Source organism: Fusarium venenatum (genome assembly GCF_020744135.1).
Source record: "Fusarium venenatum strain MPI-CAGE-CH-0201 chromosome Unknown EDB82scaffold_1, whole genome shotgun sequence".
NCBI lineage: Eukaryota > Fungi > Ascomycota > Sordariomycetes > Hypocreales > Nectriaceae > Fusarium > Fusarium venenatum.
The window spans coordinates 2,370,685-2,393,729 of record NW_027072129.1 but is presented as its reverse complement, the minus strand read 5'-3'; the positions used below and the strand labels follow the sequence as shown (position 1 = coordinate 2,393,729).

At 48.4% G+C, this 23,045-nt stretch overlaps 6 protein-coding genes across 6 annotated transcripts; 3 read left to right on the top strand and 3 right to left on the bottom strand.

Moving 5' to 3' along the window:
* On the bottom strand, positions 1 to 1,556 carry EDB82DRAFT_20471 (uncharacterized protein). The gene is made up of 3 exons (XM_025731637.2): positions 850 to 1,556; positions 275 to 791; positions 1 to 224 (listed from the first exon to the last, which is right to left on the bottom strand). Exons 1-3 carry the CDS (start codon positions 1,100 to 1,102, stop codon positions 110 to 112), a joined length of 885 nt encoding a protein of 294 aa, XP_025590642.1. The 5' UTR covers positions 1,103 to 1,556; the 3' UTR covers positions 1 to 109.
* A 405-nt stretch (positions 1,557 to 1,961) lies between these two features.
* Positions 1,962 to 3,197, top strand: EDB82DRAFT_20460 (uncharacterized protein). The gene is made up of 2 exons (XM_025731638.2): positions 1,962 to 2,133; positions 2,196 to 3,197. Exons 1-2 carry the CDS (start codon positions 2,076 to 2,078, stop codon positions 3,047 to 3,049), a joined length of 912 nt encoding a protein of 303 aa, XP_025590643.1. The 5' UTR covers positions 1,962 to 2,075; the 3' UTR covers positions 3,050 to 3,197.
* A 2,123-nt stretch (positions 3,198 to 5,320) lies between these two features.
* EDB82DRAFT_484055 (ferric reductase NAD binding domain-containing protein) lies at positions 5,321 to 7,780 on the top strand. The gene is made up of 4 exons (XM_025731640.2): positions 5,321 to 5,944; positions 5,997 to 6,158; positions 6,209 to 7,083; positions 7,136 to 7,780. The coding sequence occupies exons 1-4, from the start codon at positions 5,742 to 5,744 to the stop codon at positions 7,615 to 7,617; spliced, it is 1,722 nt and encodes a 573-aa protein (XP_025590645.1). The 5' UTR covers positions 5,321 to 5,741; the 3' UTR covers positions 7,618 to 7,780.
* A 267-nt stretch (positions 7,781 to 8,047) lies between these two features.
* Positions 8,048 to 10,918, bottom strand: EDB82DRAFT_542965 (major facilitator superfamily domain-containing protein; the record flags this gene model as incomplete). Its single annotated transcript, XM_025731641.1, has 1 exon — positions 8,048 to 10,918. One exon carries the CDS (start codon positions 10,916 to 10,918, stop codon positions 8,048 to 8,050), a length of 2,871 nt encoding a protein of 956 aa, XP_025590646.1.
* A 3,043-nt stretch (positions 10,919 to 13,961) lies between these two features.
* EDB82DRAFT_484047 (major facilitator superfamily domain-containing protein) lies at positions 13,962 to 16,532 on the top strand. Its single transcript, XM_025731644.2, has 5 exons — positions 13,962 to 14,374; positions 14,443 to 14,861; positions 14,918 to 15,067; positions 15,127 to 16,230; positions 16,281 to 16,532. Exons 1-4 carry the CDS (start codon positions 14,113 to 14,115, stop codon positions 16,084 to 16,086), a joined length of 1,791 nt encoding a protein of 596 aa, XP_025590648.1. The 5' UTR covers positions 13,962 to 14,112; the 3' UTR covers positions 16,087 to 16,230; positions 16,281 to 16,532.
* A 1,039-nt stretch (positions 16,533 to 17,571) lies between these two features.
* Positions 17,572 to 20,551, bottom strand: EDB82DRAFT_542964 (fungal-specific transcription factor domain-containing protein; the record flags this gene model as incomplete). Its single annotated transcript, XM_065609366.1, has 6 exons — positions 17,572 to 19,424; positions 19,479 to 19,657; positions 19,706 to 19,873; positions 19,929 to 20,172; positions 20,269 to 20,346; positions 20,404 to 20,551. 6 exons carry the CDS (start codon positions 20,549 to 20,551, stop codon positions 17,572 to 17,574), a joined length of 2,670 nt encoding a protein of 889 aa, XP_065465387.1.
* Between the last annotated feature and the right edge of the window lie 2,494 nt (positions 20,552 to 23,045).

Here is a 23,045-nt window from a genome sequence, read left to right as displayed (position 1 = left end):
ATCTTAGGAACCCACTTTGGTATCATATCCTTATTTCATTGCAATAGTATAATTCGAGTCTTAATATCATCTAGGAGGTATATATGGTCTTTGGATCTCATTATTGTATTCAAGGAGCGCTGTAACCACCGTCGATAACAAAATTGGCACCAGTGGCATACGTGGAAGCGTCTGATGCCAGGAACAAATATGCGCCTTGAAGCTCATGGGGCTCGCCTTCACGACTATTTTCTTGTTAGCACTGCAGACGACACAATAGAAACAACATACGTACCCCACAGGGATCTTATCTTTCCACATGTCTTTGGTCTCTTGGTCCACAAAGTTGGAGATCTCAGTAATGATGTAGCCGGGAGAGATGGCGTTGGCACGAGCAAACCGAGCCCATTCAACAGCCAAACTCTTGATGAGGTGAATAACACCTGCTTTGGCAGCATTGTAAGCAGCTTGGAGTTGCGGGATATTCACGATACCTCCGCTCATGGAAGCGGTAGCGATGAAACTACCTGAGGTGTAGTTGTTCAGAGGATGGCTATTGATATCAGTACCCTCAAGCTTCTGACGACGCCAGTGCTTCGCAGCAGCCTTTGCACAGTAGTAGGTTCCATCCAGATTGGTCTGAACAACATCACGATAGTGGTCAATGGGGCCATCTACCATGGGACCTTTAGTCCAAGGAATACCGGCATTAGCAACGAAAATATCTAGCCGACCATTGAGATCTTTGACTGATTGGTCGACAGCCTGCTCGACGGCTTGGGCGTCTCGCATGTCAACCTGATACGCCTTGACTGAGAGATTTTCGGTCAGCAAGGAAACACTGCAACTTGATTTCGGGGGTATAGCTACCAGTGACATTGTACTTGTTGGCAAGCTCTTCAGCACGCTCCTGGGCCTTGTTGCTGGTACGGTACCAAATAGCAATATTGGCACCAGTCTCGGCATATGCTTCAGCAATAGAGAAGCCAATGCCGGCAGCGGCGCCAGTGATGATTGCGGTCTTGCCTGAGAGAGAGAACCGCTTGAGAATAGAACCGCCACCAACTACGCGGTTGTTATCATGGACGAAGTTGCCTCCGTTGAGAGGGTGAAGATCAGACATGGTGAAGATTGTTTTATTGAGCTGAAAAGAAAGGCAGGAAAACTCAGGTGAATATGAACTCGAAATGACTCAATTCATGAGTTTTATACCCAGGATGAACAGACAGATGTCTCGTCAACTTCTCCCCACTGGCTCCGCCCCTGGAGCACTTCGCTCTCAACTGCTTATCTATATGATGGTGTTAATAAGTCCATTGAGAGAGGATTCATCTTCTATTTCAGGTAGTTCCGCCAGTATCAACACAAAAGCCATGCCCGCTTGTTCCACAAGATGATCTGGCATGTCTCCATCGTGAAGTGGCCGGAATTACCCAAATGAGACAACAGAAAGAGCAGCAGAGTAGCGGTCGAAGCGTTTAACGGGAACAATGGGCAACTAAACATGTAAGTTGTATGGAATGAGAAAGGTTTAGTGGAGAAACTTGTTCAGCTGTCTGGTGAGCAGCTTGTTAGTCTCATTAGATTGAGTCTCTAATTGGTTAAGACCCTTGTCGCGGGGGATGGATATATGTAGAGGCTGGACCAAAGAGAGCCACTCTATAGCAACAAACTCTCCAGTGCTTGACATTACCCCGCATCGATTCCCCTCGGGGTAGCAAGAGCTTCCCATGATGTTCTTGTCAACAGGAAGGCTCGTCTGTCAAGATACTCACTTTGAAAAGGTGGTAGGAACTGTGGGGTTCTTGTCTGTTTATGAGCAACCTGCCGAGGAAGTTCGTGTGCTCAGGGAAGGAGCGTCTATCCATACCTACCTACTAAAGTAGCTGTAAACCCGTTCGTACCTTCTGTTGAAGCTGAGCGGTCGACGTCACCATGCCCCCACCATCATGATACGGCTCTAGGTCAGTTGGTGGGGAGCTCACCCCCAAACGTAGCTTCCTGTCGAGTCAACATATCAAACACCCTTCTTCTTTGTCAATTCCTTCTTCAAGTCGTCATTACCACAAGTCTGCAATACCTCAAGCCTTTCCATCATGGCTACTCATCGACCGTACGACTCAAAACTTGGAATAGTGACTGGAGGTTCACGAGGTTTGTAGTCGCTCTTCTTAATACAAGACCACCCATTTCATGACATTCTGACTGTGTTCAAGGTATTGGTGCAGCAGTTGCTGCAAGATTGGCCGCTAAAGGATGTAATCTCCTCCTCGTCTACACTTCCGAGTCATCCACAGAACCGACAAAGAAGCTATGCAGTGAGCTCTCGTCCTCACACAACATTCAATGCTCTTCAGTGCAGGCCGACCTAGGCAGTCCTTCTGAGGCCGAACCTAAGATTATCGACGCTGCAAAGTCGTTCCATGCTTCGTATAGCTCAAACAAACCCTTCCAAATCGATATTCTGATCAACAATGCTGGCGTCTCTTCTAATCAGCATATGAATGACACTAAGCAAGGGGCTATCGACGAACTCGAATTTCATCGCGTCTACAACGTCAACGTTTTGGCTCCTCTCCTCTTAACTCAAGCAGTTGCCCCGCATCTTCCCACCAACCGCAGCGGACGTATCGTAAACGTCTCTAGTGTTTCTTCGTCTATCGGGTACCAGGGCCAATCGGTCTATGCCGGAAGTAAAGCAGCTTTGGAAGCCATGACACGGACCTGGAGTCGTGAGCTAGCTACTCGTGCTACCGTCAACGCTGTAAATCCTGGACCGGCCTGGGGCGACATGTACGCAGCCGCCGGACAAGCTTTCTGGGATATCAACCAGCCTTATGTTGATGTAGCTCCCTTGGCTCAGTATGACGGTGAACCAGAGATATTGGCCAAGGCAGGGTCCGACGCCGAGCGATTCGATCGGATAGTACGCGAGTCAATGGGTGGGCGAAGGCCAGGATTTACGTCTGAAATCGCTGGCACAATTGACATGCTATGTTCGGAAGAGAGTGGCTGGACGACTGGTAGCGTCATCTGTGCTAATGGTGGAATGAAAATGTCAATCTCTTAGAGACTTTGTCGAGTGATGATAAAGACCCGGACAGGCAAACACATTTAAAGCGTCACTACAATTTTGATATGCGAATACTACGCTTCATCTTGGGGACCCGAGTACGAATGTCGGACATTTTTCTCATAGCAAGCAAAACAAAGTCTGGTGTCGTTCTACGGCGATTCCCACATATGAAGGAAACAGAACTCGAGGAAATATACATACAGGCATTTTGACCATTGCAGCGTGGTGGCCGTGATGATTTGTGATCGAGTCGCCACTTGTTGTAACCTGCTCGTACAGCAATCTTCACTATGCACAATGCCGACTACCCTGAAACGGGACACCCTACGATAATTAATAGCTCACGCCATATCATAGTCGAAAGGAGTTTCACGCCTCATGCTGTGAGATATCGTTTACAAATGCAACATATCTGTCAGCTTGATAAAACATATCTGTACGACCTGGTAGTGTCACATCTGGGGTAGAAGCCGATGGTACACAACAGCCATGTTACAAGATAAAAGCAAAGCATTTTCGGTGTCTTTGGCTGGTCGATAAAGCGATGGGGCAAACAGTACATCATGCGTCATCAGGGTACCAGAAAAGTTGGCTGCTAGAAGCATAAGAGATGAAATCAGTAGGCCAACTTATGCTACTTAGGACTATGTTTCTTAGACTATTTATTTATGTAGCCTAAAGCTTGAAAGTTAACTTTTCTGCTACCTACTACTAGTGTATACAAACATAAGCTGAGCGAAAAGATAACACACTCTTTTCTCGAGTCCCTCGAGGTCAACCCAAGACTCTGGAAGAAGTGCAAGCTTGTCATTAACTGCTGTTAGTTCTTCATCGACTCTGATTCGGATGGTTAATTGCGATACATGTTTATATCTAAATAACCTTTGTCTCAGGGGTTAACATTAAAATTATCATTGCTCGCATTTACCTCTCAATGCTGCTTCTATTAAGCCATACAGACAGCAGTAACTTCTTCCTCTTCCAACCTCAATCAACTAGCAAGTCCGCTATTATCTCTTAAATACTACCTATTCTTCAGTAACCATCATGTATAAGAATACCCCCTATTCCATTGAACCACTCAAAAAACATATAATCCTGTTAGAAAGTAAACCTAGTTCGTATTAGTATCAAGTTCCATATAGTAAAGGGAAAGGAATACTTACACCTCATCCATCATCTTAGCTCATTCAAAAGTTAAGTATCTCTAATTCTTCTTCCGCAAATATATAGTGTAATACCTCGCTGATTCATAGCCTCCTCATGAAACTGTATATATCACCGTTGCTTCCAGGCAGTAGCATAGGCAAAGAGTGAAGATTAGCAACCCTTCCGTGTTCTAGTATCCAAAGTATGCCAACTGAGTCAATACAGCTAAGTGTCTGAAGGCGAGGTATGGTAGTAAAGAAGCCTTCCATAAGCACCTCTAGGTTGTCTGGGACTCCGCCGTAGTCATTAAATATCACAATAAAGAATCCATGGAGCATGACAGCATTGCGGGACTCTTGGCAGATATGAGTAGAAATATGATATAGAGGGCGATTTTGAAAATTGAAGCACCATGTATCTAAATGTGCGCTTTGTCGTGAGGCGCTTCGAACAATGAAGATGCGACGATCGGGGAGGGTTGAGGTCTAGATGAGATCTTATATTTTAGGCGGGAGATGTGGAAAATCCTTATGAAAGTCCTTAGGGAAGTCTTTAGGGGAATCCTAAGGAAGAGCAGGAGAAGGTATGAGATGGACGCTGGGGAACACTTTCCTACTTTCACATCCGCTTAACGAACCCGGTGTTAGACAGTAGCTCCTACCACGATTAAAGTCTTAATCGGTATACAGCAACTTCATTTCTATCAGAGAGCTTGAGCTGTTCCAAATTGCATTCGTCAATTTTATAGTATCAGAGGACAAACATCAGAGCCAAGTGATTCCTGGGCCAGGTTTTTGGATGGAAGTACACAGTCTCAGATTCAAACACTTGAGTACCTACCTTATATGCCGACGGAAGACTGGGCCGTGATTGCCTCTCAAATAGTGACAGTTATTCCGCTCTGTGGCTGCCTACAGTGATTCACTCCAGCAGTTTTGTGTCTCTGTTCAGATGCTGTCAACCGATTTATTAGCTAGGATCCCTTTGGCACATGACCACACATGACCTTTTGCTTCCATCACGCAATCTTTGTTTCCAAATCGGAAACTCTTGGGACGTAGTGGCCGAATAGACGTATAAATAAAGCATTGCAGCCACATATAGAGTGCTCAGTCAGAAGTCTTAACGCTCCCCACCAACTTGTGCCAGAACGACTCGGAGGTTATCTGCATTTTTGTTCTCGACAACACTTATGAAGTTCTGTGCTTCTACGCCCTGAGGCATCAAAACGTCGCTTCAGAGCTTAGATTATTCAAATTAGTAAATAAAAAGACCACCGGCCTTACTCTCTTCTCAAACAACTACCACCACACTCGGTCATTACCGTACTACTCCGGAAGTTGTTTCTCTGATACATCAATACATTCACTCCTTGATATCTTTTTTCACACTCATTTCTTCTTGTGCCACTTGGTACAGGATCGAGTCAACGGCAGTTCTTTCAGCCCAGCATACCCCCCGCTTTCTTCTTTTCCATCGCCGGGGGGCTTTGACTAGGTAGTCGATTTTTGAACTTCCCGCGCATGATAATCCAGCCATGGCGAGCCACTCTTCCCATTCAGATCCGGCATTTCTCGCCAGACTTGCTCGTCGTCAGCAAATGGACTGCTATGCTTTGACTTTCTTTGCCGGGGCCATGGCCAGCTTTTATCTTGCCATCTACATATCCCTTCTTCTTAGGAGACTTTGTGTTGAAGTGGGCGCCTCGCGCAAACCAGGCATCGTCACGGCGATCTTTAGGTGAGACCCTGCTTTATATTCTCGCGGATGTTTAATATTGACAATTGGACAGGTACATGAGAGCTGCTGCTCTCGGAAACATCCCAGGATTGCCATCGGGAGGATATACTTTCGTTATTCTCGGGTACCTCGTCATCAACGCCGTCGTCACTTTTACGTACTTGGACAATGAGAACATGCCATTCCTTTCCAATATAGCTTCTCGGACTGGATGGTACGTGATCTGATTATGTGACTTTATCCTGCACTGACACTTCGGTACAGGATGGCTATCGCCAATTTGCTTATTGTCATTCTCTTTTCTCTCAAGAACACGCCGGTCGCTATTCTATTAGCCTCGTCTTATGAGCGCCTGAATGTCCTCCATCGCATTGCCGGTTATACCACCCTCGTATTTGCGACAGTACACGCGAGTACTTACACTGCCGTCTTCGGGGCCCAAAATTTTCTCCAACACTTGCTTGTAAAGGAAGAAATCTTTGGCATGGTTGCGCTCGGCTCTTTCATCACACTTTCGTTCGCGGGCGCTGTACTTCGGGTCTGGTGGTACGAGCTGTTCTACTATATCCACATCAGCTTCTGGATCCTCGCCATTATAATGACTGGCCTCCACCAGCCAGAGCCGGGTAAGAAGGTCCTATATATCGTGTGCGTTTCTGCTGGGATCTGGGCTGTTTGCCGCATTGTTCGCTTTGGCCGCCTGGCCAGCAACAGCATTAACAACACTGTCACACTCACGCCTCTTCCCAACGGCGGGACTCGTGTAACTCTTGCAAAAGCTCCTTTGGGCTCTACATCCGGAAAACACGGCTTCCTTTGGGTTCCTGCTGTGCGCGCCCTTGAGACTCATCCGTTCACTATGGTTGCAGTCGACCCCCTGGAATTTGTCGTCTCAGCATATGATGGCTTCACCCAAAAGTTGCACGACTGTGCGCTTCAAAATCCCGGCATCAAGCTAAAGGCATCAGTTGAAGGTCCTTACGGCACTTTGCCTGATATCAGGGGGTACGACAAGGTTATATTCGTAGCTGGAGGCAGCGGTGCCAGTTTCACAGTTGGTGCGGCTCTTAATATGCTCAAGAAGCTGAACAGAAACGAAGAGATCGTCATTGAGTTCATCTGGATGATTAGAAACCAAGGTGGGTTCTGTATCAAGAATTTAGAGGCTCAATGATTCTAACATGGCTACAGCATACCTCTCTTGGTTTGCCCATCATCTCGAGACCCTACACCGAGATCATCGCGTATCTACAAGAGTCTATGTAACACGCGCTTCAGCAAGCGAAAGCGCCCCCCATAGACAACCTTCCACGTCTTCCAATACGTCTTCTAGCAGCACTTTCGTCAATCCTAATCCAGATAAAGAGATCATCACACAGCCTAGTACCGCTGTAATTGCTAGGTCATCACCTGACCTCGAGAAAGATGGTATCTCATCGCCCACATCGATCACGACCCATTCATCTCAAGGTGACACCGTCGTTTTTTCCGGGAGGCCAGACGTTGCTTCTCTGGTTAAGGAAAGTACAGAAAGCACGCCTTCGTACAAACGTGTGCTGGTCATGGGCTGCGGGCCAAAGACACTCATGTCGGCCGTTCAAAATGCTGCTGCTGATGCTATCATGGACAATGGGGCGGGTGTTGAGTTGCATCTGGAGAAATTTGGGTGGTGATGGTTTTTTTGTTCCTCTTCTTTTTCGAAAAAGCCCTCCTGATGTTATTACGACTCTTTTATGACCAAATTTCATGCGTATGATGACAAGGCGGCACTACGATTCACTTGGACCATCAAAACATAGGTAGGCAGCAGATACTTCATTAAAGATATTTAAAATTTTGTGTCATTGCGCTTCTCTGAAGCATCAACTATCACAACAGGAATCGTTATACAATATACTGTTGCGAAGACTAAAACTATGTAAAAATATGTACCAATGTCCCTCCGTTATAAGGACGTGTTGGGTATATAGCATCCGAAAAACAATTCATTCGTCATTGATCCCACCCGACGCCTCCCTTTTTCGCTGTTTGAGACCAAAAGTCCCAAAACTTATCAAGTATAAAAACAAATAGGGATGAAGTTATAAAAGTCATCAACATTAATTAAAGTGGTGCGTTATCGCGACTGTCCTCGCATTGCTGTATCGACGGTTGTGAGGAGCGACGACGAGAGCTGAGGAACTTGGCACCTATGACTCTAGTGCCTTGGGACACCTTTTCCAAGAATCTTGGAGATTTGGCCCTGACTGTACTGTGTCGACGTGCTCGGTCCGCCATTGCCGTCTCCATGGGTGATGGCATCTCTTCGTCAGGCTGTCCGAGAGCATCTCGAACTGCAGGGCAAGGATCTACCATTCGCTTTACGTCGCGGACAGACTGGAGGAAGATTGAGTATGACATGGAAACGGCCTGAAGGACGATGACCACAATAAAAGCCATTTTAACAGTTCCTCCGTGCTTAATAATGCCGTACATGACAAATGGCAAGAACCCTGGGCCGGAGCTACCCATGGTGATAAAGGCAGCAGCACGCTTGGTGCGTCGACCCTGGCCGCGAAGACCAATAGCGAAAATAAGGGGGTATATAGGTCCCTCGAAGAAGTAGAAGAGGACAATCGGGATAACAAGAAGGTTGGGGTTGGGTGGACGGACAACCACGGGGAGAAGGGCGAAGAGGAAACACCCAGCGATGCAGGCGGTGAGAATAGTGCGAGGCCGGGGGAAGCGGGAGCGGTATACAGAGAGATATGTGAGGCCTGCTGCCATAAAGCGAGATACCGTAAAGGCGGTATGCGCAATAAGTAGGTAGTCGGGTATAGAGAGGCTGATGCCAGGTGGCTTGTCGGGATTAGGAATGTCGCTAGCGCCTTGTGCGGCTTTCTCGCCACTGTTAGGTTGATTGGGAAGTATGGAGATCATGAGACTGCGGAAATAAATACTGAAACACTCCTGGGAAGCTACGTAGGCGTATTGCGCAAGAACAGCCAAAATCAGGCTCCAGGTGCGTAGTTGCAGGTCGCTGCTCTTCTTTTGAGGATCCATGGGAAGATGCGTCGCGGATTGCTCCAGCTCGCGATCGCTGACTTCCGGAAGAGGCATGTAATAAAAGAAGAGACCGAGGGCAACGCAAAGCAGCGTGATTCCCAGATAGGTCCATTGAACGTTGATGAGTGTCATGCTGGTGGCGTTGTTTTGCTCAACGATGCCTTTGAAAAAGACTTTCTGCGCCAGGAGGCCACTGAGGACACTCCCAATGCCTTGAACACCCTGGGCCATGAGTACACGAGTTTCCCCATACTCAGGAGGTCCGCAGAGTATCAAAAACGCATTTGCGCCGACTTCTAGGATTGAGAGACCAAAGCCAACGACAAAGTTGCTGAGCATGAATCCTGCATACGATTGGGTGACTGCCGAGGGCCAGAAAATGACGGTTCCGATGCCGTAGAAGCAAAGTCCCACGATAAAAGTAACTTTAAAGCCACCAACACTGTCGTGGCCGTTACCCTTGTGCCGTTTCGATCGGTTGTGTTCGTCGCGCCGGAGGATCCATTCACCCACTAGCAGGGGTCCGAAAAAGTAACCACCACCAAAGTAGACGGACGTCATGCCAAGTGTTTCGGGGGTGGTCATGTTGTCAACGGTTGCAATGACGTTGTTTAACGTATTCAACAAACCATAGGATATGCCCCATAGCAAAAACAAGATAGATACAATCGTACAATACTTGAAAGACTCCTTCTTGTTACATTTAAGCATACTCTTCGGTTTCGTCATGTTTACAAAGCCAAAGTAGACGCCCTCAACAGTTCCGGTAGAAGATGTCATGGTTGTCGATGTCTGGTACGTCCCGTTGCTTTGAGCAGCACGTTGCACAGGACGAGTTGGGCCTGGGCCATCGAACGGCGTTGTTAGAAATTCCATAGCGCTCATGGGAGCATTGGCATTGAGTGGGGATTGCGCATTGGGTTGCGCGACCGGAGGCGGCTGCTGGATACTTGCGCGATGACCTGTCGAGGGTGAATCCGAGTCATTGGGTCCCTTGGGTGTACTGGCTCTGGTTCCATTGGGGTCGTAGAGCATAGCTGGAAGAAGCTTGAGGACTAGAGGCTTTAGAGTTGGTACGCACGCGCACATCATTCCAACATTGACTTCGACGGCGCTCCACATGAGCGATCTTGATGCGTTCCATGCAAAGTCAGTTTGTCCGCCAAAGCGCGATTGAGGGTCGGAGGTCGTGCTGGTGGGTGCGGTAATGGCTTGCTGCAGGTAGTAAATTCTTACTACATCGACAACCGTAACAAAAATACCAACAGTAAAGGTCAGAACCAGAATCGTCTTTTGTCGAGAAGGTAGGCGCATGCCAGTAAGGACGGGTATAGGGAGAGCGAGAATGGCCAGATCCGTAACGATATTAACGGGAGAGGAGCAAATAAACTCGGTCAGTAGAGGGATACATTTCGCACTCGGGCGATCGTCGTATTTTACATCCCAGGCGGCTTGGGTCGGGCGGCATTGAAACACATTCATAAAAGTGAGTATAACACCAGCAATATTGACAATGGCCAGAGTCAACCAAGAAGCAAATCGAAGTACTCGTTGGGTGTGCTTAGCCAATCGCAGGTAGAATATGAGCACAGAGGTCTTGGTGGCCATCAATGCGGGATTGTATAATATGGAGAAGACGTATTCGCAACGACGGAGGGCGGGTAATCGTTGAGGGTCGATATTTTCGTCGTGTCGTCCAAGGCCATTGTGAACGCCGAAGCAGATGGTGAAGGAGAGGAAGAAGGCGAATAGCCATGCAAGGATCATGACGCGGTCATCCCAGGTGACATTTCTAACAATAAAGGTGCGTGAGACAATTCGTGCGGCGACGAAGACGGTAGCGAGGACGAGGGTGGCCGTCGTGACCGCAAAGACGGCGGGACCACGATCGGGAATGCCTCCATCGTCGGTGGAGGCCGAGTCGGACATGTCGAGGTCGAAGCTTGAAGAGACATGGACTCGTCACTCGTCAGATGGAGAGTGAGGTGTTGGTTGGCTTGAGAAAGTTGGAGCCGTTGCTACCTGGACGAGCGTGCCATGTCTTCGAGGAATTGCGACTTTCGAATACCTTGGTTCGACAAGTTGGCTGTCAGTGGAGGATGAGGCAATTGGAGAGGAAGAAAATGGTCGAGTCCCGGCTGATATGGTCTGAGTAAGTTTGTTTGTTCTTGTCTCTCGTCAGATGGCGTACTGCGGTGGCGTAGTCTTGTCACTATACGAGAATTGCCGATTTGAAGATGGGATGACAGAGCAAGCGAAAAAAACAAAACCAAGAAAGGGTGAAGGGGAGATTTAGCGAGGTTCGGGGTTCCAGGATCAGCGGAACCAAAAAGCAAAATCAAGACAAGCAAAAGCTAAGCAAAAGCCTCCCGGCCCGTTAGATTCGTCTTCAGCACAAGCAAAAAGTAAAGTAACCATAACCCGCCTGGATGGTCGTCGTGGTGGTGGGAAAGGAATGCGGCGCAAAAAACGGGGAGAGGTTTTTCTTAGCGGATTTAGCGGCAGTTTCTCAGCCACCGGCCATCCATGAGTGTCCAGTCAGGCCCATCGCTACAGTTCAATGCCCCGCCAGGATTCGGGCGGGAGGCTAAATAAGAGAACGCCTAATAACTTAGTACCCCCAGTGATGTGGATGCGATGGGTACTTTACTGTCAAACGGCATTCCTCCGTGGCAGTTCAGTTCTAACGGTGAGAGAGAGCTGAGATGAAGTTTTGGTAGAGTTTTGACCATCCAAGTACAATGGTCGGTATCTTTTCGCCAGTCACATGTTCCTTTTTAGTTATGCAGTGTTACATGAACGGTTACTACGTTAGTAGTAGTAATTACCAGTTCATCGGTTGAGGGTCAGGTGATTCGAATTGAGTCAGTCAGGTACCTGCCTACTGCAAAAAATCCTGGGGTTATGAGCTTAGTTAGTACTTATTGATTCATGACCTAAACACGACTAGGAACGTGGCTAACAGAGTCCAATGATAATGAGGGGTTGAGTTTGTTATTCGTTGATTGGGTTGGGTACTGAGAAAAAAAAACTCTTCAAAATCAAAGATGATCTTTTGATAACCGCAGGGTCCTACTCTACTACCAATAGGTAGGTAAGGTTCTTTGGGCAAGCAGTTCAGCTCGGCTGAGGATTGGGTTCGGTCGCCCAAAGAGGGGAATGATGAGCTAGAGTCAATGGATTGTGCGCACTGAAATTGAGGGGAAAGATGCCACTGACGCGTGGTGAGTGGTTGATTGTCCACCTTAGACTGCGTAGCTTCATTTATTGGGTGGATTGAATCGTCATCATCACCGTCGTGGTATCTTTGTTTGTTGCAATTCAATTCATGGATATTAACCATTCTGATTCCTTCTTTACATCACCATCTCCGTTTCGGTCCTTTTGCTCTCGAGTTTTAACCCTCTTTGTTGAATGTACCACGTTACAGCCAATTCCGACTCGACTATTTAGACCAGACCATGCAATACAACACACAGTAACAACAACTTACTGCCCCAATGGCAGAGTGACAACACGTACTAATCGAATAGCCCAACGATCTTGATAATCTCGGTGCCTGTTTAGTTTCCCCATATTGATTGCCGCGGCTCCGCTGTCTTTTGATGTTCAATCACACCATTATCCCTCCAAGCCTCCAACTCATTTACATATGAGCTGCTGTCCTGACAAGTCATCAAATCTAAGCCACATGATCGATACTTGTTGTTCCGCGCCGTCGTGCCGCCGCCCCTCAGTATCTACTACGTTGTATGAGTTATTTCTCGCATTTCTTCCGCCTTTGATCCTCTCAGCTTATACTACCTACGGATAGTTTATCCTCATTTAGAACTCGTAAATGTTTGACCTCATACGTCATGTCTCACTTCTGGCCTTGACAGGGGTTGTTAAGCTTTCACCAAGCTCTGATCGCCGGTCCGCTCTCGACGGATGCCGCGTGTCAATTGGGAATGATTTACTGCATGTCAAAATTGCTTTTTTCTTCGGTTATGGTACTGCTAGTGACCAAGCCAATTCGACTTTTCACCGCAAAAAGAAAAGACAGCGAATAGTATAAATCACACATTATCTGCAGCTAATATGCATGTCTGTCACGGCCCTAACCGATAATTCCCGCGTGGCACGGCCTAGACTTGTCTTTTTTACTTTTTTCTTTATTTGCAGGGTACGCACGATATGATATGGTGTGTATTGATATTGTTCATTTGTATCTATTATACGAATAGCCACAATTGAATGAGCACGTCTTACTCTTCCACTGCAAAAAATCTGCATTAGAAGCACATGATGCCATGTTAGCGGTCAATATTGCAGCTGCCACGTCGATGATCTGCTTGATACATAAACTCTAGATGCTTCATGGTCTGTGTTTGGTCTGCAATCCAGACTCCCCGACCTACTTTTGTTCCATCTCCTGCAGTGGCACGGGGCGCTTGTAACCGAGACAAATGCAGGGTCTCTTCCGCTATAGGTTGTACCTTAGTAGCCTATCAGTGGGCACTTGGATGGCTGAATCCGATGGACATCTTAGAATACTGCGGATACTGAGCCAACGTTAAATTCTTCTCACAAAGTCTCATGCGGTGAGCGACCCTGTAGTGTAGCCTTATGCACTATAATATAATCATCCTGCTGTTAAAACTGACACTATTCCTTAACAGCACAATAACAAACATATAATGGATCTCGAATAAATAGCATTCATTATTGACCGCACTTTCAGCCCATGTTCTCAACAAAACATCCAACAATAGGAAGTCCAGACAGATTTGTCACACCGGTGTAAAATATTCTCTTCGGAGCAAACTGTGGCATTAACCTTTTGATCTCGGCGTAAAAACTGCCGAAGTCGAACGGATCCCGGTCAAGTTGTTGGCGTTTTTGCAGTTGAGCCTCCGGAGCTTCGGAGCTCCACACTCCGTGCTTCTTATCGTGATAAGCATCACAAACGTCATCGCGACTCATGGCAACAACATGGACCTCACACACGTCATTTCCACGACTCCGTCCATAGACATCCGCAGGCATCTAGATTGCTTTCCTCGTTTGACAATGAGATTAGATTGATATTTTGGCGTTACTCATTTACTCGCTCCTAGACAATACCACATCTTGATTAGGTCATGACTTCTCCAGTGCAACCTTCCGGGCCCGGCTCCGGCAGCGCCACGCCCGGTCCGTCCTCTAATGTCCGTAACGACCCGTCGACTACGACGGAAGAGACTCCTTTGCTCAGCAGGTCTAGCTCCAGCTCGTCCCTCCAATCGGGTACGCAGAAGGATAGCAATTCTTGCCATGTCGAGGATGCTCAATCCAAAGTACACATCCCGCTCGCCAGAGGAATCGCCATAGGCTTGAGCTTATGGCTTCTCATCTTCCTGACAGGTATACGGCCGCTCATCTCAGATGTTCTCTTCATAGTTCTCGTTGCCACCATACTAACACGCCCTCAGCATGCAACATGTCTGGCATGACCTTGATTCAAGGCGCTATCGCTGCTCAATTTGACACCGATTCATCCGCTATGTGGTTCACCGGCGCCTATCTCATCCCAATGTCCTCTCTGGCACCTGTAACAGGTCGTCTAGCTACCATCTTTCCGCCCAGAACTCTCATTCTCCCTATTGCGGCTCTCATAGCAACAGGCGGTTTTGTCTGTACAGTCTCGACTTCCTTCGGAGCATTTGTTGCTGGAAGAGTCATTGCAGGCACAGGTGCTGCTGGTGTCTTGTCCCTTGCTATCATAATTGCAATCGAATTGGCGAGTGAGAAATCAAGAGGTCTTGTTCTGGGCTTGATAAACGCGGGTTTCACTGCCGGGGTTTCCTTTGGGGCGATTGTGTTTGGGGGCCTGATGCCGGTCATCGGATGGGTAAGAAACAGCCTTGGATTCTTCTTCAAAGAAAACGTGTTAACAAAATTATTTAGAGACCATTGTTTTGGGGACAGATCCCCTTCGCCTTCGCCACAGGTTTGGGAGTGTTCATCAGCATACCTGCCGCCGCAGAACCACACGACAACAAGACTCCCCTCAGACAGAAACTTGCCCGAATAGACTATCTAGGGGCTACACTTTTGGTAAGCTTTTTGTCCTTCACGTACACAATATAGCAAGACTCACTAACTCGCGTGTCAAGACTACATCAATTGTCCTCTTCCTCTATGCAATTGCAGATGAGATACAGATCTTACCTCTTTGTCTTGCACCCATCATGCTTTTGCTCTTCCTCTCAGTGGAGATCTATATAGCCACAGACCCCATCATCCCTATCAAGGTACTCTCCTCGCCAGGTATCCTCTTTTCGTGTTTTGCTCAGCTAGGCCTCATGATCGCCCGCTGGAGCGTCCTCTTCTACGCGCCTATTTTCATGCTCGCAGTCCGCGGCTCGTCTCCTGCTGCTGCAGGTTCTATCTTGATACCAACAAACATTGGTTTCGGCCTGGGAGGCATCCTCGTCGGTTTGCTTCACGTTCGCCGCAATGGTGCATTCTGGCTACCATCCATCTCTGCTCTGGTCATCTTCACAATTAGCACGTATACACTGTCACTCATCAGTACTACCAGCCTTCCTCTGGCCCTGTTCGTCGTCGTCGTGTTAATCAACGGCCTCGCGACTGGCGGGGGAGTCAACTACACTCTTGCACATATTCTGCATCTGAGTTACGACGATACCCGCTATATTGCTACGAGCCTGCTTGGCACGTTCCGCGGTTCTGGGTCGAGCTTTGGAACAGCCGTGGCAGGCGGAATATTCTACCGTTTCCTTAGAGGCAGTCTAGAGGCAGGGTTCCTCCAGCTAGACGGCGGTGAACGGTTGAGCGATGATCGACGGCGTTTAGTCTCCAGCCTTGTTAATACCCCGGGACTGGTTCATGGCGGTGATTTAAGTCGCGCTGAGCAAGACATAGCGATCGAAGGCTATGCTGGTGCTACCAAGGGCGTCTGGCAGTCCATGGCTGCGCTCGGTATCGTTGTGATTCTGTTTCAAGCTTTGACAGGCAAGAAGGCGCCCGATGACAAGCGGGAGGCTGATCATGTCGATGAAGAAGCTGCAAGGGTGGTTGTGACGGAAAACGAGGGGGTCGGCGAAGCATGAGAGCTGAGGCCCAGGGTGTCTGAAGTAACATTTTAGAGTTTGACGTGGTGTTTCTAGCGGTTTGAAGAGTGGTCTATTCTTGGTATTGTAGCTCGGCTGCCTGTCTTGATCATTGACATGACTCGGCTGTGAACAAAGCATGGGCCTAGCGTCATTATAGAGTTTGCATCGGTAGCTGTTACAGGCGTAACTGACAATGATTCAAACATTGTTTTCAAACAATGTTTGCTGCACAGCACTGGCCTTTTCCATGATGATAGAATCTGTGTGTTTCTGGAAACATGTCGCGAGCGTGGTAAAACAGTATGTGCCGGAACTTCGGCCTGCACCGAACGATCCACCATCACCATGCACTGATCAGAGATATGCCATGAAACGTGAGCGTGTCAAAAGTGTCAGGATCGATTTATGCTGTTGGAAGCTTTGCATAGACAGAAACATAACTCAGGTACTAGCTATGTCTAGGCACATGAAAATACATAGTGTTTTGCATAAATACGGCACAGGAACCCAGCCGATCCAATCACAGGATCAAGAGAAAGCACTATTCCAATACAAGCTAGACAAGCTACTTGGCCGAGGTTACACTCCCTGTCAAATCTCGCTTTCTTCTCCCTTTCTAGACGAACCCTTGATTCGCGACGCAGCGGGCCGTCAGCCCCAATATGAGCCAATGTCTAAGCTTATTTGGTCTTTCACTTACCACCTTTGATATTCACACGCACCAGCATCAATGCACAATCAATCATCCTGAGTTCAAGGCCCCACACGTACATCACTCCTGGATCCTGGCAATGCAACGCCGTTAGACAGATCTCGCCTGTCCACACTAGTGAGAAAGCTTCTCTAAGATTCGTCACCTTCTGTAACACTAACTTGACTTAGACATGGCAGCACGATCTATGTTGTATTCTGCGCTACCACCTGAGATGCTAGCACTGCTACGGCACCATCATCTGTGCCTTCTCGCTGCCCAAATTAGGTGTGATCTTCAATAACAAGCGCTCCAATACTAACCCTGAAATCTTTTTTCTGAGTTTACCACGCCATCACCATCTCATCTTTGACGTCGACTGTTTCTAACAATGTTGAAGACCACGAATATGAGTTGAGGACAGGACTCGCTCGGTGTTTTGTTTCCATTTTGTTTTGTATTCGTATCCCATCATGTCGGAGCTAATATACAGTGGCTATGCTTTTCCCAAGTGTTTCATCAAGTGCTCATTGTTTTCTGCTGGGGATCCTGCCCTCATGATACAATCCTTTGTCTCGCCCATGTGCGTGCGCCTGTAAATGCTGCAAATATCCGTTGCGCCCCAATGCTGGAAAAAGCTATGCTAAATCTAAAACAACCCTCGCTGCATGAAAAGAAGGAGGGGAAAGAGAGAAGAAGAAGAAGAAGAAGAAGAAGAAGAGAAAAAGTAACTGAAACATCTTTGGCAATCGAAACACAAACGTGCTCCCATCGCTCAACCTTGTACTCAATCAAACATTCGTGCCGGAATTTCCAAGGAAAAAGTCAATATCGCCCCCATGACCGTTTTGAGCTCGGTGCTCATTCTCGGCGAGCTGTTCCAGGAGGGCCAAGAATGGATCCTTCTCTTCCCCTTGGCCCGTTCCAGTACTGCCATTGTTGCTCCGGGCTCCGGGGCTTCCTGCTACCGCTCTGGTCTGCGTAAGGTGCATCTTGCCATGGCTGTCGTCGGCTTGCCAGACAGCAGGACTGCCAAAGGCATTCGTTGGCACTGTTCCAAACATTGCATCATAACCTCCGTTGGCCTCGTTGATCATACCCGGGCCAGAATTGGTAATGCTCGATCCAGAGCCATAGCTATATGGTGGGCTAAAAGGTGCACCTCCGATCTGGTGCATGTGGTGAGACGAAACGCCGTGTGACGTAGGCGACATGTTGAAACCCGCAGCGGCGGCAGCAGCAACTGCAGCGTTGTTCGAGGATGCATCGTTCATGTGTTCATGCATAGTATACATCTCATGGTTTTCATGATGACCTGGAAGTGATGTGGGGGTTGCAAGGAGACCCGGTGATGAATGGGGCATCCCTCCGGGTGCGTATGAAAACGATCGACGGGCAGTGCCTGGAGTAGGAAGGCCCGTGGCAGAGGGTGCGAGGCTTGAGATCACCTTCACATCAGGTCGCCTGCGGTTGATAGGACCGGGCGGTGCTGTGTTCTTGCGTTTGAGGTTGGGACGCTGTGGCCTATCGATGCTTCGCAGCGTGCCCTCGGTCGCCGGTCCAGCAACCATGTCAACTCCGATGTCTGAAAGACGAAGATTGGCTGCATCAAAGCTGAAAGATGGACCACCAGGCCCCCCTATGTTTGAGTAACGATCAAAGAAGTCTTCGCTGTGGAACCCCGGCGTGTACCGCATTGAGCTGCGTGCTAGCGCCTTCACCAATTCTCCATGAGCGTGGCTGATGTCTTGCAGTGTTTCGCGCTGATGCTGTACTGTGGCCCAGGCGTATCGAAGCTCGTTAAGGAACTGCATCTCACTAGAGAGGAACTCTGCTGCAGAGCTAAAGACGTTAACCTCGCCTTGACTTCCTTGCTGGCTGTAGTGAGCGCCGTGAACATGAACTGTGCCTGCCGTACAGACACAGTATCCCACAAATGCAGGCCAGTCAACAATTGCTGACTGCTTCCCTAGTTGAATCAACTCCATAATTGCATTGGCATGAAGAAAACACATGTTGGTAGCTTCAATCTGCCATGACTGATGTTGTCCTGTTTCAGCCAGCTCTGCTAGATCGATAGGAAGGAATGGCCTGTAGATCAGGCAGTGTATGAGATGGTAAATGAGCTTGCTAAGCAATAATATGGTTCCGTCGGCCTGTCTGAACAGTGTGCCGAGGTTCGAGAATGCGTCTTCGGTTCCAGAAGCCCAAACATCGAGATCCTGGCGAATCTTGGAAATGGTTGACAACGTGTGCCAAGGAAAGTGGGAATCGGCTTTGACGCCACCAGCGGCCAAATACCGATTTGTGTTTCCGAGAACGCGTGTGATATCAATGAGCATACCCATGCTTCCTTGAGGCTTCTTGTCGCTACCTTGGAAATACTGCAGGTTCGACCCAGTCTGGAAGAATTCCCCTTCGACAGGGAGGGAAGCCGAGTTAGGGGACCAAGATGGAAGGCGTAGCATGATGGTGTTGTCGCTGATCAGGCTCGGTCGCTTGGAGCCAGTTGCTTGGAATCGGTCAAGTAGATAACAAGTCCAGAACAATCGACGTCGCATCTCTCGTTCGACTGGCGTCATGCGTGCTTGGCCGTCGGTTTCCTTATGTATTTCAAGTGCCATGGCCATACCGGTGGCACTCGCTTGAACTGGTTAGCATACATCCTTATTTACTTCGGAATAGTATCGGCTCTTACTCATGAGCATGTAAGCTTTCTTCCCTTTGCCGGTTGCCGTAAAGGCACTAACCAGCAGTAAAAGTGCCTGTAGTCCATCTATCGAAGGTTCGTCGGTATTGATTTCCCGCCTAGCCCGTGCTGCGAAGTCTTCACTCAGATTAGCAGCCGCTTGATATCCACTGGCGTCGGTGGTATGTCTAAGAAGAGTCAGTTTGGGGGGTCCGTGCTATTGAGGGGAAACGCACCTCGCCGCCACCGCCGAAATAGCAAAAGACAAGAATCTCGGGAGTTGGTTGAGCTGGTGTCTTTGTCGAATGGAAGACTCGTCGACAATGTAATATGGTTTGCCATGAAATCTTGAAAAATAAGTGTCCAGAAGAACCTCAGCTTGGGCAGGAGGTGGTGATAGATCCCTAGAGTAGTGAATTAGTTATGCGGCCAACGTGATGATAGACATGGGGAACGAACCGAGCTACTGGAGAAAGCGAGCCAGTATCTACTGAAGAGGCACGTTTTGCGGCTGACTTTACAGCCCCGATAGCTTGAGAACCAGATTCGGTAGCTTCAACATCCCCCACTTCAGGCAGATTTGAGGTCGCAAGCGACACATCGTCCTCGCCCTTTTCTCTTAATTTTGCCTCAAGTCCATCTACCCTTTTCAAAAGGGCTTCCAGGACGTCTGTCTTTGGTCCACGTTTCTTAGGCACAGCATCTGTGTCTGAATTAGCATACTTTGATGGGCTAAGAGACTGAACAGAGCAGTGGGAAGAACGCTAATCGCGACGGCATCGTTTTGGGATAATCTTACCATAAACACAGGGACATTGGAAAACCTGGCAAGCCTCGCAAGATGGCCGAAGTCGATTGCACTTGATCTGTTGCATTACTAGTTAGAATCAGGACAGTTGGGATTCGATGGGTTGTCTTGCCTTGCGCTTTCGACATGACTTGCAGTTCATAGATTCCCGCGGTTCATTGCTCATGCGTCGAGTAGGAAGGCGTTCAATCCCAACTTGGGGTCTAGAAATAGCCACAGGGTGGACTCCAGTCATATGAGGAACGTTCATTGCGTCGTACATGGAAGTGGTCATGCCTGAGCTGACGAAAACGAGTGTGGTGGTCGGGGTGGTGATTTGATGGGTCGTGTGTGCAACTTGTTACCGTTTTAATGAAAGTCGCTGTCGTAAATAGGAAAGATTGGAAGGAATAAGAGACAAAGATATGTTGAAATGATGTGCGAAGTCAAACGTCGTTGATCATTCCAAGCACCGTCACGTTCAAGCACTATTCAGAGCGTGTGCCTGCAGAGCTCAGTTCGTTGGTATAGATTGTTTGCGAGTGAACAACGATATTGAAGATGGTGTAAACAAGGCTGTGTTCTGCCAAAATTCCCAGTGACATAAACAGAAATGAAGACGGAAATGGAAGGAGGAAATCGAGCCTTGAAGTAAGGTGAGTGTCGCTGAAGCAGATGGGCGCCAGCACGGTAGTATAATAACTTCGGAGACCCAGAATTGAACGACTGACCCGACCCGACCCCAGTCGCCGGTCTCATTCTGGTCGTTGCCAATGTGGAGGTGGCTAGTGACAGGACCGGGGTGTAGGCATGAATGATGAGATGGTGGTGTCGATGTTGGGATTGAACAAGGTGGGGAAACGGAGGTCAAGATTGAATCCCTTTGTGGACGCCGTTTTCAAATGCTGGCTCTACCATAGTAGCCCGACAGACATGGTTCCGGCGAATTTGAAGCCAGGACCAGTACAACCCTCTAAAAGGCAGAAAGCACGTTTTGCTGCAGTATCGCAGCGCACCTAGAAGACAAGCCGACAGTGGTGAAGAGAACGTAGTCACCCCCAACAGAGACAGACTAGTCACCCCCAAATAACAGTAGTAACCTAATACCCCCCCAAAGCACCAAACCGGGGAACTGCATGCCCTGACGCCGTCCATCTTCAATATTTTCGCAAGTGTAGCATTGGCCGGAGGTTTCTGTCGATCCTGTCTGCTTTCTCCTGCATTTACTGTTTGATGCTGGACAGGTATGGGATACGCCGACTTGATCGAGCCATGGGCCCCGTGCTCGGTCTCATTCCAAACGTTCGCTCATCGTCGCTCCTTTTTTTCGTTTTTTCACGTAGCGGCCCTGAAAACCAGACTCCTTGTATGGATTGTACCAGATTAGACGTCTCGTTGCCACCAGATTGACAAGGACCAGTACCTACGACAAGTACGTGTGTATTCATTTGTGCCAGGGACACATGGCCATGCGGGTCCAAAGGGAGTTCCGTAACCAGAAACTCGGGCTCTCATTAGCGAAAGTAGCAGGGACAAGGTTGGCAATGATTGGAAGTAATTGGAAGCACTTCATCTCACGATTTGTGATAGCGGCTTGCCTGACTGCTGGATTCTGTAACAGCCAGAGCTCCATCTGAGATACGCCCTATCGCGGCTTTTGTCTTCGGGATTCCGACGAAAAAGCACTGTTGCTTGTAGAGCATGAGCAGCTACTCTGTTGCTCTTTGTTAACTTCACAAGCTGAGACTACCTTAACCAGGGGCTTTCATGAAAGGTTAAGACCAATGCCGGACCCAGACTGATGGGTCTCCGCGGAAGGCACGATGCATCGGTAGGGACCAAGCCTTTTGGGATAGTACGTGTGAACCATGGAAGTCAGGCGAGTCGTGAGAAAGCTTCGCTCTGTCGATGTTCCAATGTGGGCGGAGACTGGAGTTGCTGGGAGCTTAGGTAGACTAGGTGAGGGATGTCAAGCATCAGGGCGAAAAATGGAAGGGCAGGGGCGGTCCAAGCTTGTTCTTGCCTACTATCTATCAGTTACTTGTACTTGCCATTTCGTGGCTAGGTAGGTAGGTACCTACCGTCCAAGCTTTGCTTCTATCCTATCTGCACATAGCGGCTTCCAATGACACATGGCTAATCGAATGAAGGAAAGTAGGGCCTAACAGCCGGTGCAAATGGAAGTTGCAATCTAGGAAGGGGGCGTTCTAGGTTGTTCCTAGTTTAGCGGACACTTCGCTTAAGCATAGCGGGAACCATGTTGTTTGGGGCTCCCATAACTGGGGCGGCAGGGGCATCTCTAACAGCTAGGAAAGAACGGGGCCGAAGGAGCGGACGATGAGCTGGAAAGATGCGATAGGCAGGTTTAGATCTGTTCGTGCCTTTTCGGTGAGCCTGAAACTCCCGAGGCAGGATCTAAGAGAATCTGTCACAACCTAAAGTTGATATCATAGTCGAACAACTTGAGCTTCACGTCGTACAGCATTCATCGCATTGAGATTTTCTACCCACCACGCGCTCGTACCTGCATACACTGTTTCAAACATGCAAGGCAAGTAGAAATAGAACAGAACAAAACAAACACAGTAGACTATGTCGTCACTCCTCTCGCAACTAGAGAGAGGCCTTATTTAACAACTGAGATGACTCTACAGCATCCAATCCGGCTTCTTTCCCCTCGCCTCCGCTTACAATGACAGACCGCTCATCGAGATCCTGGTCATCACGTCTCATCCTGACTTTCAACATCTGATGAGTAGATCCATCACTTACGTGCATCATCCTGGGAT